The sequence below is a fragment of the Oncorhynchus kisutch genome, linkage group LG15, assembly GCF_002021735.2.
Source record: "Oncorhynchus kisutch isolate 150728-3 linkage group LG15, Okis_V2, whole genome shotgun sequence".
In the NCBI taxonomy this organism is placed as follows: Eukaryota; Metazoa; Chordata; class Actinopteri; order Salmoniformes; family Salmonidae; genus Oncorhynchus; species Oncorhynchus kisutch.
This window is the reverse complement of record NC_034188.2, coordinates 55,114,601-55,126,962: the sequence shown is the minus strand read 5'-3', so window position 1 is coordinate 55,126,962 and position 12,362 is coordinate 55,114,601. Positions and strand designations below refer to the sequence as shown.

General features: G+C 41.3%; 2 protein-coding genes across 3 annotated transcripts in view; both read right to left on the bottom strand.

The window, feature by feature from the left end:
- Positions 1-658, bottom strand: part of LOC109906059 (immunoglobulin superfamily member 11) — an 85,534-nt gene extending 84,876 nt beyond the window's left edge. Inside the window, exon 1 of one of the 2 annotated variants that reach the window (XM_031790587.1) lies at positions 57-658. In XM_031790587.1, the coding sequence (XP_031646447.1) occupies positions 57-117 (61 nt within the window). In that variant the 5' untranslated portion in view covers positions 118-658. The remainder of the gene's footprint in view (positions 1-56) is intronic. The other variant, XM_020503712.2, reaches the window with a different exon arrangement.
- Positions 659-3,387: 2,729 nt separating this feature from the next.
- Positions 3,388-5,769, bottom strand: LOC109906058 (mediator of RNA polymerase II transcription subunit 19a). Its single transcript, XM_020503710.2, has 4 exons — positions 5,285-5,769; positions 4,869-4,975; positions 4,488-4,709; positions 3,388-3,765 (listed from the first exon to the last, which is right to left on the bottom strand). The coding sequence occupies exons 1-4, from the start codon at positions 5,304-5,306 to the stop codon at positions 3,739-3,741; spliced, it is 378 nt and encodes a 125-aa protein (XP_020359299.1). The 5' UTR covers positions 5,307-5,769; the 3' UTR covers positions 3,388-3,738.
- Between the last annotated feature and the right edge of the window lie 6,593 nt (positions 5,770-12,362).

Here is a 12,362-nt window from a genome sequence, read left to right as displayed (position 1 = left end):
TTAATGTCACACAAGTAGCTAGTTCTACAAACTTTTTAAAGTAATGAATCTCTTACCTTCCATGCAAAATAAAACCAGCCAAGCAATCCATAGGTCCGAATTATGGAATTTAATCATGGTTCGTAAGTACTTGGCAAGTCGTTTTGTGTGGCTTCTTGACTGAATAAATCGTTATTTCACAGTTTATTTGATGGAAAGTAACGGTCTCTCGAAACAACATACATGAATACAGTCCCAGTGGTTTACGCGATAATCAGATGCGTTTTTATGTAGCAAAATAAAATGTTACATTTTCTAACAGTAGAAAGAGCAACAAAAGGTTGCATCTCATCATATAGTCTAACACCACACTAAACCGTTGCTTCTTCTTGGACGTCCTTTCTTTTCGTTTCAATGTTGTTGTTTTTGTTGGTCGCACACTCGCACTATGTTGTCAGCTGACAGCATTTTCCATTTAATCAATTACGCACGTTCTGAAAATTGTCGGCAGTCTTGCTGTAGTAGATACAAATTCACAGAAGACATGAAACATTATAATTTCTTAGAGGGTAATTGTTTCTTCTTGTAGAAGGCAGGCCCATGGTTCTCAATGCTAAACATGCACTCCTTTTCTGTACAGCATTCTATTTGGAACCTTGATCGAGAACTCGCCCGTACTGTTGCCAGGAGACCAGTGACGCCAGTCTAGACTAGAGGTAGTAATGCCCCCCTCTGGTGACAAAAAAAAGCCACTGTATGTGCTTGGTAGGCAACTGCATCCCGCAGTGCACGGTTGAAGCCAGCTCCAATGTATACGGATGTACTGCATTATGCATGCAATGCACGTGCTGAGTAAAAGCTGATATCAAGTAGATAAAGACTATGGACAGATTACCATTTATCTGGTTTATTGAAAGTTTTGGTTGATTGATTGCTCCAGCTTTCATGCACATCTTAATTCGTCAGAAGTGACAAGCTTTTCAGAAAGTACAAGCCCAATTCAATTTCAAAACATGTGTTTTCTTCATGCCTGTAACAGCAAACCAACACAGTTTCGTTTTTCAAGCTGACAGTTTTCTGTCACCACCGCCCATATTAGAAAGCCAGCAACACACAACAGCAGCTCTCAAAAGGGAGGCGACTGTCAATGTGTTCTCTTGAACAAAATGTGATCTTACCACAGCTCAGCACAAAATACTCCCTGTGTTTCACTAAAAACACTGCGGGCATAAAGCCTGAGCACTCCTGGGCCAAATCTAGATATAAAAACAGCTTCTTCTTTTATCTGTCAAGGTTTTGAAGACAAACATTTGATGAAAACTTTTTCCCTTATTCAACTTTTCTGACTGTTGAGTAATTAAACATGTATGAGAGGAGATGAGAAGGCGTGACAAGGGCCAGCGCTTCAACAAGCTCTTCCGTACTGCCTGGGGTTGTTGGCAGGGGTTTCCAAAGAATATGTCTGTCACTCCTGACTTGAGCAACATAAGGAATACCTACTTTTACTGGAGGCCATTCAGATTGTTTGATTTCTGACATACTGGCGCCATTTTATAGAACCCCGGTGTATGTTATCAGATATTATGAATAGTGGATCTTAAAGCACCGCTGGTCACTACCTTCTGGTTTGAGAAAGCAGTAACACTCAAGTTATTCTTAAATACAAGTGTGACAATGTATACAGTAGCCGACACCGTACATATGAGTGTAAAATGTTTTTGTTTTTACTAGAAGCTACTGTCCTGTTCATTTCATAAACCATGAATGCATAAATGAAAAGTGACCCAACAGTTCTGCTGACAAGTTCACTAGAAAGATATACAGCCCATCTGTTCATCTCCCCTGCTATGCATCCCAACAGGGATACAGCCAAGTGTGATCGAGGAGTTACCGTACAGAAATGGCAGCATCCAAAGACACTGATTTATTATTGATACATTTTGCAATCGCTCCATTTTTCTTTCCGCCCGATATAAAAGATTAAGAATGTGAGCAAGATATGTACGTTAAATGTTTTAATTCTTCTTTCCTGACAACCCCTGTTAAGAGTTCACGTCCACTTGAATATTGATGCCATGTTAAGGAAACACGGCATGGCTTTTGCTGTGTCATGCATCTTGTGCAGCTTTGCTTTTCCTAGTTTGTTCTTGTGGAATTAATTTATTCCAGGCCAGTGCACCTGCTCACTAGGTCAATTCAGGTTAGGAGTCCATTCCTTGTTTAATCTTCACACTGCATAGTCGGAGTACAATATGTTCGTACTGAACATGCATGGTACCTATGTCCCACTTTGAACACTATCCCCTGTTGAGAAAACCTTTGGGTGGGTATATATATATATATATGATTTCTTCACCTTTATGTAACCAGGTAGGCTAGTTGAGAACAAGTTCAACTGCAACCTGGCCAAGGTAAATCAAAGCAGTGCGACAAACAGTGTGACACATGGAATAAACAAACATGGTCAATAATACAATAGAAAAAGTCTATATACAGTGTGTGGAAATGAGGTAGGATAAGAAGGTAATAAATAGGCTATAGTGTTGAAATAATTACAATATAGCAATTAAACACCGGAGTGATAGATTTCCAGAAGATGAGTGTGCAAGTTGAGGTACTGGGGTGCAAAGGAGCAAAATAAATCAAATAAATAACAGTATGGGGGATGAGGTAGTTGGGTGGGCTATTTACAGATGGGCTATGTACCCGGTGCAGTGATCTGTGAGCTGCTCTGACAGCTGGTGCTTAAAGTTAGTGAGGGAGATATGAGTCTCCAGCTTCAGTGATTTTTGCAGTTCATGCCAATCATTGGCAGCAGAGAACTGGAAGGAAAAGCATCCAAAGGAGGAATTGGCTTTGGGAGTGACCAGGGAGATAAACCTGCTGGAGCGCATGCTACGGGTGGGTGCTGCTATGGTGACCAGTGAGCTGAGATTGGGCAGGGTTTACCTAGCAAAGACTTATAGATGACCTGGAGCCAGTGGATTTGGCAACGAATATGTAGCGAGGGTCAGCCAACGAGAGAGTACAGGTTGCAGTGGTGGATAGTATATGGGGCTTTGGTGGCAAAATGGATGGCACTGTGATAGCAAATTGGATGCAGTCTCAGTCGACTGTTGGAGGCTATTTTGTAAATGACGTCGCCGAAGTCAAGGATCGATAGTATAGTCAGTTTTACGAGGGTATGTTTGGCAGCATGAGTGAAGGATGCTTTGTTTGAGAAATAGGAAACCGATTCTAGATTTAATTTTGGATTGGAGATGCTTAATGTGAGTGTGGAAGGAGAGTTTACAGTCTAACCAGACACCTAGGCATTTGTAGTTGTCCTCCCTTATGCTTTCTATTTCAAACTAAGAACATTGAGTGTTCCCATAAATTGTGCTAAAATAAACAAAAGAATGCAGTTCCATCTTTTGAACTGGACAATTTATCAAAAAACCTGAACATAATGTTTGCCAATCAATTGTATCCAATCTGTTAAACAAATATTCAATGAAAAACACCTCCCTCTTCTGGTGGACATTAGACTTTTCACTGGGGAGGAAAGATTGGAGAAAAGTCTGACAGTCACCATATATCCTGGTTGTCGTGTTATTTAATGTTCGGTTGTAAAACACACTACTTTACAGTCTGGCACATCAAAATATAAATTAGGAACAACAAGGAAACCGTACACAGTAAATATCATGCATCAACACTGCAGTAGAAAACATTGAGATCAGGGTTAACTGGCGGTAGCACCTCCTCACAGCACCAGAATCAGTGATGGGTCTTCTTGCCTTCATCCTAAAATGACAAAAGACATACATTTAATAGAAGATAAGCCATAAAACCCTGGCGATTATGACAATATCAAGGTGCCAGTATGAGCCATTACATGTACTAATAATAACACTTGTTTTGGGCAAACTATGCAGTCAGGCCCTGATATGTGGCTGTAGGGCAGGTAACACCTTTTTATTGCTCTCCTATCTGATCTGTTTTCACAGACACACCCAGTAACTCAGAGCACTCATGTCAATTTCCTCTTTGACGTCAGCCTAGTTTGCATAAAAAGTAAGACATGGCCCAGGTTATAAAAGGTGTGATGAGCCTTACAGTCTTGTCCATGTACCCATCAACAACAGACAGCAATGCAGCCGGGAATAAAGACTGCAAAGGGGGATTACTGTTTATAAAATTGTGTTTTACTAGCTGATAAAGTGCATGGAACCGCATTTGATAGTAAAAGGTCGGAGTCTCAAGTGTTGTAAATGACAACACTCGTACATAACTAGGGCATTTAGCCTGATAAAATTACCACAGCTGCTATGTCCTGCACAGCCTCTATGGCCTTACCCATGTTTATAGTAAGGAACCCTTGAACTAATGGTGTAGTTGTCAACACAGCTTGTTGGACCACATTCTATAGCAGCCATACATGAACATTCTTTGGAAGAATAACAAAACGTTAAGGAAAATGTTTGTTTTTTTAAACACTCAACAAATCAAGGCTAAATGTACACTACCTCATCGCTGCTGGACGAGGAAGAAGAAGAGGACCCATGCCCATCGTCTTTGTCCTTATGCTCTTTGGGCTTCTTGTCTTTCTTCTTCTTATGACCTTTGTCCTTCTTGTCACCATGTTTCTTGTCCTTATGTTCGTTAGACTTGTCTTTGTCCACCCTATGGTCCTTCGATTTGTCACTGTCCTTGCGGTCCTTTGATTTGTCTTTGTCCTTGGATGCACTCTGAAAGTTGGTAGACAGTCAGGATACTTTGTATGCCTTGTGTGTGTGTGTGTGTGTGTATCAGCATTACTTGCACACAAATTGCCATTGATGGAGGAAATACAATTGACAATCTTATCAAGCAACTGGTTTAGGTAATGGTAACAGTATGTTTCTTACCTTGTCCTTATCCCCATCTTTGTCCTTTTTCTTCCCCCATCCAAAGAGGGCGTTCTGTTCCTGGCCAGAGGCATCATCCTTTTTCACCTGATCATCTTTACCTACAGCTGTGGGAAATAAGAGACATGACAGATTGCTCATCAGTATGTTCTTTTGATGCACATTTGCACATTTGCCTTCTGCTACTGCTATTAATAACATAATGTATTGTCTCAACTAATAATTCAAATCAACCTTTGACAGGTGTGAAATGCACATTCAAATGAGCTCAAATAATTGGAAAAGATCTGGCTTGCATCCGACTAATAACCATCAAATCAATAGAGAAATGGTTACACCGTAGTTACTGTAGTTCAGACAATAGTTTAGAGTTGAAGGAGTTGAATGCAATTAAGATTCATGAAATCAAGAATTACCTGAAGCCAAATCGAAATCCATGTTGTCTTGGGAGCACACAATAGCAGTGACAACCTGCAGGAACAACTTTGCCCTTTAAACGGAAAAACTCACACTACGCACCTACCTGTTGACCCCACCCCGCAACCACGTGACCAAAACACGTCCGTGTTGTTCAGAAGGCACAAAACAGCACAGGGGTTTTAAAATGGATGCGGGACTATCTGATTTTGTCCAATAAGAATGTTAATGTTTCTTCCCCGTTTTTTACGGTTTTGAAAGTGCCCCTGGTTGGGCCAGTGTGGAATAGACCTTGTGGCGTCTTAGTCCTTTAGCCTGACGGTTCAAACCAAATTATTCCGCTGGGGGTCGTTTATCTGGCCCGCGTTACACCGGGTGAAAAGTGATTGCATTCGTTTTTGGAACGAACCAGCTTTATTATGGAAAAGAGATGTTGTATGTTTGTGGACGATGGACCCTGACCGAGTGGCGCAGATCATTGTTTGATATGAGAAGGGCGCTCTTCCCTTCCGGCTTTTGCCCAATGACGTGACGTCAGTGGGCCAAGGTAGGGTAGCGTTTGGCTGCAACATGCAGAAGAGAAAAAAAATTGCCCACGCTGAAGATGTTTATATTGGTCTGCTAAAACAAGACCCGTAAAGATCATGCGCACTACTTTTGTGAAAACATTTAAACTAAATGTATTTGTATTTGAGTGTTTACCAGCATTTGTAACTTGAGTCTGAAAATTATCTGTACAAAATGTAATCTGATAATACTTGTGGAATAAAAAAATACTTGATATGTTTTCCAGTTCCTTGAAATAAACTGAAATGGTCTATTTACTCCTTTTACATTTTAGTAGATGTTCTTATCCAGAGCGACTTACAGTAGTGAGTGCATACATTTTACGTACTGGTCCCCCATGGGAATCAAACCCACAACCCTAGTGTTGCATGCGCCATGCTGTACCAACTGAGCCACATCATCACAAACCACTTGATGTCTCAATTACTGTATTGTGCATTGTATTTCTTCATAGTGATGGAAAGTATACAGGCACCAAACCTAGATGACCTGCCTATGTACAATACAGTAATGCACATTATTCCGGTGTCCTATGTGAATTGAATTCTCTCTCTCTCTCTGAGGACCTGAGCCCTAGGACCATGCCTCAGGACTACCTGGCCTGATGACTCCTTGCTGCCCCCCAGTCCACCTGGTCGTGCTGCTGCTCCAGCTTCAACGGTTCTGCCTGTGGCTATGAAACCCTGACCTGTTCACCGGAGGTGCTACCTTGTCCCGGACCTGCTGTTTTCGACTCTCCCTCTCTACCGCACCTGCTGTCTCTAACTCTAAATGATCGGCTATGAAAAGCCAACTGACATTTACTCCTGAGGTGCTGACCTGTTGCACCCTCTACCATCACTGTGATTATTATTATTTGACCCTGCTGGTCATCTATGAACGTTTGAACATCTTGGCCATGTACTGTTATAATGTCCACCCGGCAGAGCCAGAAGAGGACTGGCCACCCCTCAGAGCCTAGTTCCTCTCTAGATTTCTTCCTAGGTTCTAGCCTTTCTAGGGAGTTTTTCCTAGCCACTGTGCTTCTACATCTGCATTGCTTGCTGTTTGTGGTTTTAGGCTGGGTTTCTGTATAGCACTTTGTGACATTGACTGATGTAAAAAAGGGCTTTATAAATACATTCAATTGATCGATTGAAATTAAGTGGTTTGTAAGGAGTTAATTAATTAATCAATTAATACTGCACACAAAGTTATCCATGTTATTTGATCAAGAAAAGTATTTAATTTGATGTGGATGTTTTGTGTCTTTGCCTTTAACTTTGCAACTTTCAATGTAAATGTTCGAGGACAGGGGTTTGTTCTTTCTGGATCCTATTAGAATGACAATAGCAGAGAAAGGGACGGGGACAACAACTCTTACAATTCCAATTATTGAATCCTGCAAGGTACTGTTCTTAATTATACAGCTACCCTTTTCCCCACACAACAGATGTCCAGATTGTCCAGCTAATACTAATAAAGCCACATTGCCGTGGCAATTTACCGGACAGGTCGGCCTATGAATTAAACATTTATGTTGGTGTAGCTCTTATTATAAAATGAACATCAGTTGTTTTGATAGTTTTTTTCTTTAACTGGTATTTTTGGCATTATCCACTACTTTTGCTGCAGGTAGAAAATCATAGGAAATGTTATTTAATTGACACAAGCAGTCTCCAATCAAATCACATTTTATTTGTCACATGCAAATACAATTGGTGTAGACTTTACCGTGAAATGCTTACTTACTAACTCTTTGGCAACAATGCAGAGTTAAAAAGTGAGAAAAAATAAACAATTTGCTAAGTTAAAAAAAGGAAAATAGTAACATAATAAAATAACAATAACGAACGAGTCTGTTTACAAGGAGCACCAGTACTGAGTCAATGTGCAGGGGTACGAGATAGTTGAGGTAACGGAGGTAATATGTACAGGTAGGGGTAAAAGTGACTAAGCAATCAGGATCGATAATGAACAGAGTAGCAGCAGCGAGTGTGTGTGAGTGTATGTGTGTGTTTTGTTTCTGTGAGCATATGTAGTGTGTGTTGGGAATGTCAGCATAGTATGTGTGAATGTGTGGGTAGATTCTAGTGTGTGTGCATAGAGCCAGTGCAAGAGAGTCAGTCAAAAAACCCAACCAAAAAGTGGGTCAATGTAAATAGTCCGGGTAGCCATTTGATTAACTGTTTAGCAGTCTTATGGCTTTCAGGATCCTTTTGGTCCCAGACTAGGCACTCTGGTACTGCTTGCTGTGCGGTAGCAGAGAGAACAGTCTATGACTTGGGAGGCTGGAGTCTGACAATTTGAAGGCCTTCCTCTGACACCACCTGGTATAGAGTTCCTGAGTGACAGGGAGCTTGGCCCCAGTGATGTACTGAGCTGTGCGCACTTCCCTCTGTAGCGCCTTAGAGCAGTTGCCATACCAAGCAGTGATGCAGCCAGTCAAGATGCTCTTAATGTTGCAGCTGTAAAAACCTTTTGAGGATCTGAGGGCCCCAAGTCCTGACAATCAATGTCGGTGGGGAGATTGCCTAAGCCAGGGGAAGCATAGCTCTATGAATCTTAATCGCACGTAACCTATTATTCGTAGATCAGTGATTCAACACATCCCTTTGCTCAAGCTGATCCTCTCTAACCGACATGGAAGGAGGGTGCGCAATTCCAATAATCATAGCTATTATGGATTTTAAACATTTATATACATTTAAGTCTTATATCAGATGAAAGCTTAAACTCTTGTTAATCCAACTGCACTGATTTACAGTAGCTATTACAGTGAAAACATGCCAGGCGATTGTTTGAGGACGACACCCCACATCAAAATATTTTTCCACCGGCACAGGTTTCATACATTTACAAATAATGATTAAATAATCACTTACTTTAAAAAAAATCTTCCCCTGAGTTGTCATCCAAAGGGTCCCAGCTATGAAATGTAGTGTTGTTTTGTTAGATAAAATAGTTATTTGTATCCCCCCAAAATCTGTTTAGTTGGCGCCATCGATTTGAGTAATCTACTCATTCAACATGCAGAGAAAGGAATCCGAAAATCTAACCCTAAACTTTGTTTCAACAAGTCAAAAGACGTTTCTATTTACTCCTCAGATACCCTGAAATGTAATCAAACTATAATATTTCTTACGGAAAGAAGTATGTTCAATAGGAAACCGATTTTAACAGGTGCGTAATGTCTTCATCCACGCACAAACACGAATTTCCAAGACTGTCCTTCTGCTAAAACTAATATTTCTTATTTGTTAAGGTTTCAAGCCTGAAACATTGAAAAAAAGACTGCTGACACCCTGTGGAAGCCATAAGAATTGCATCCAGGGAGCTAATTTTCAATATGACTTTTCTCTTGCCTTTCTAAGAGAATGGTCTCTCTCAACAACAATGGATGGTTTTTCTTTGGAATTTTTCCTACCATATCTATTGTGTTATATTCTCCTACAGTATTTTAACATTTCTACAAACTTCAAAGTGTTTTCTTTCCAATGGTACCAATTAAATGCATATCCTGGCTTCAGGGCCTGAGCTACAGGCAGTTTACTTTGGGCACGTTATTCAGACAGGAAGTGGAGAAAAATGGTGCCTAACCCTAAGAAGGGGAGAGTCAGTGAAACCAATCATGGAAGTATTTTGTAGCGAACCTAGATGTAACATTTGCTTCCAACTCACACCCTCAAACACGTAGATCCCCTGAACACAGCTCACTTTCCAGTCCACTTTCCAACTCACAATCTCAAACACCTAGATCCCCTGAATGCAGCTCACTCTCCAGATGCCAATCACCTGAATTCTAATCACCTGTTCACACACCTGTAGGTCATTATCACACACTATTTAGTTCAGTTCTTTGCACCCCATCACTGTGAGGTATTGTTTGTTTTGTGACACTTCTTTTGGAGCAATTTTTAAATATATTTTTTTTTTGGCCTGTGATTTTTCTCCTCCCGTGTATGATGGTTTTTGTCTGCCTCATTAACGACGCCTTTAGCCTATTCCCTGCCTTTACTTTAACCTATTGGGTTTCCTGTTACCTATCTATTGCCTGATCTCCCGGACTACGTTACTAGCCTTTTCCCTGCCTGTACTGTTGCCCTTCTGGACCTCCTGTGTATGACCTTCTGCCTGCCCCTGGACCCAACTACCTGCCTGCTCCTGTGGTCCTCTGCAACAAACACTTGCTGCGACCTGCGCTTGAAACCAGCTCTCTATCTCCCCTCGTGTTCATTACAATAGATCAATAAGAAAGCGTTTCAAACCTCTTTGCCAATAAAAGTTAATGTTCCGTTTTCCCCTCCCCACTCAGACCAACCACTCCCAGACAGTCATAGCACAATTCTTGCTAGGAGAAATTGCTCTTTGCTAAAAATATATTTTTGTTTGTTTTCTGACCATTCTAATTGAAAAGTATCACAGAAATGATTTGATATTGAGATAAAAATGGCTGCACTGGACCTTAACTGACAGGGTTGTTTAAAAAACAATTTGACCAGAGTGGTATACAATGAAGCAAGCTAGATCTGCTCAGGGTTTACTAAAGCTAGCCAGCTTCAATTAGCTTCACATCACAACTCAGACTTTATCCATACTACGATGGTGGATATTGCTCGTCCGCCTGCCGCTAATTCTAGCAGGCTTGTAACTGCGTGTTCCTGCAGTGTTGCCAAGTTAGCGACTTGGTCGCTACATTTAGCGAGTATTCAGACCACTCTAGCGACTCATTTTTAATAACTCGTGGGCCCCGTCCCAGGGCACTCACAGATGGCCCAGTCCTCGCGCAGCACTCCCTCCCAGCTGCAGTCAGAGCAGGAGATGTTCACCCCTCTGCGTCCAGACTGCAAATGCATTGCGCATGCGGGAAGCCGCTGCTGGCTGATCCAGCCCTGGCTTACATTCAGGGTGGGATGTAAATGTAAAATGTTCTTTGTCTAAAATAAATCACTGCACAAAAATGAATCACTGCATTTGACTCACACAGCCTCAGTCACTTACTCACCTTGTCGACTGTGTGTGCGCCTCTCTGTGACATAAGCAAAACATCTAGCTGACTAGCTCATCATGTCTCAGTCTAAACTGTACACTCAAAAATACAGAAAGGAGTGGGAATCAAACCCTGAATTCAAAGTCTGGTTGAAGCCGTTTATTGGAGATGATACACGGGCATCCTGCCTGTATTGTAAGGCTGATTTCTACGCCAAACTTAGTGACAAACAAACACATGACAACTCAAAAACATACTCAAAAGGCAAAGCCTAATAACAGTTCCACCCAAAACAAGCTGCCATTTATGGTTAAAAAAATTGACTGCAAAAAAGGCTGAGGCCACCATGGCATTAGCTATTGCTGAACACTGTTCCATGCTGGCATGTGATCATATTGGAGAACCATGTAGAGCTGCTTTCTCAGACTCCACTGCTGCTACCCACTTCAAAATGCACAGGACAAAGTGCGCAGAAATGATTAATGGAGTTCTAGCACCATACTTTCTGAAAAAGTTGGTTGCAGATGTGGGTGACCAGCGTTTCAGCCTCCTCCTCGATGAGTCCACAGATGTGGGTGACCAGCGTTTCAGCCTCCTCCATGATGAGTCCACAGATGTGGGTGACCAGCGTTTCAGCCTCCTGCTCGATGAGTCCACGGATGTGAGTGTTTCTAAGTACCTGGGGGTTGTGATAAGGTACTTTAGTGACACCAAGCAGACAACTGTATCAACATTTCTGGGGCTTGTTGAGTTGGAGGGAGGAGATGCCAAATCTATAACACGTGCTGTTTTGGCTTTCCTCGAGAAGTGTTGTCTTAAAAAAAGAGAAACTATTGACTGACAATGCCTCTGTTATGACGGGGATTAACAATGTGGTCCATAAAGTGCTGAAGGAGGAGTATGGCCTCAAATATCTGGGAGTATGGCCTCAAATATCTGGTTCTTATTCGCTATGTGTGCCACTCTCAGCAGCTTGCTAAATTGTAGTTTTAAACATATTTAGGGTGTTTTTTTCTCACTTTTTTGTCTCTCCCGTGATGTTATTCCTCTCTCCTACATCGTCCATAACAATTACATGCACATGGTCAATTATGCAAATTAGGTGATGATGCTATTTAGCTTCTTTTAGGACAGCCAATAGCTATTTTCCTTACTGTGAGGAGTTGGCAACACTGTGTTCATGTCGCATGTGGCTAGTCGAAAGCCGAACTCTTAATTGAGACAATACTGAAACATCAATCCACGTGCCATATTTTCATTTGTGGCGAAATCAAAATGAAAGAAAAGTTATCTTGCAATTTCAGCAGGTTATGGTGTGAAATAGGCTTGTTGAAGTGTCATCTTTATTTTATTACTTATCGTTAATGCCGCCTTTGGTGCCGCCTTTGGTTTGCTTATCAATGCACAGGACCTTTTTTCCCACTCTTAAAAAATAAAACAATTGTATATGAATGTTTTACCGTGCGTGAAGTATTAAATGCATTTTCCATTACTAAATGTGGAACTTTTTAACACACAAAAACACATTTGATTCATATTTA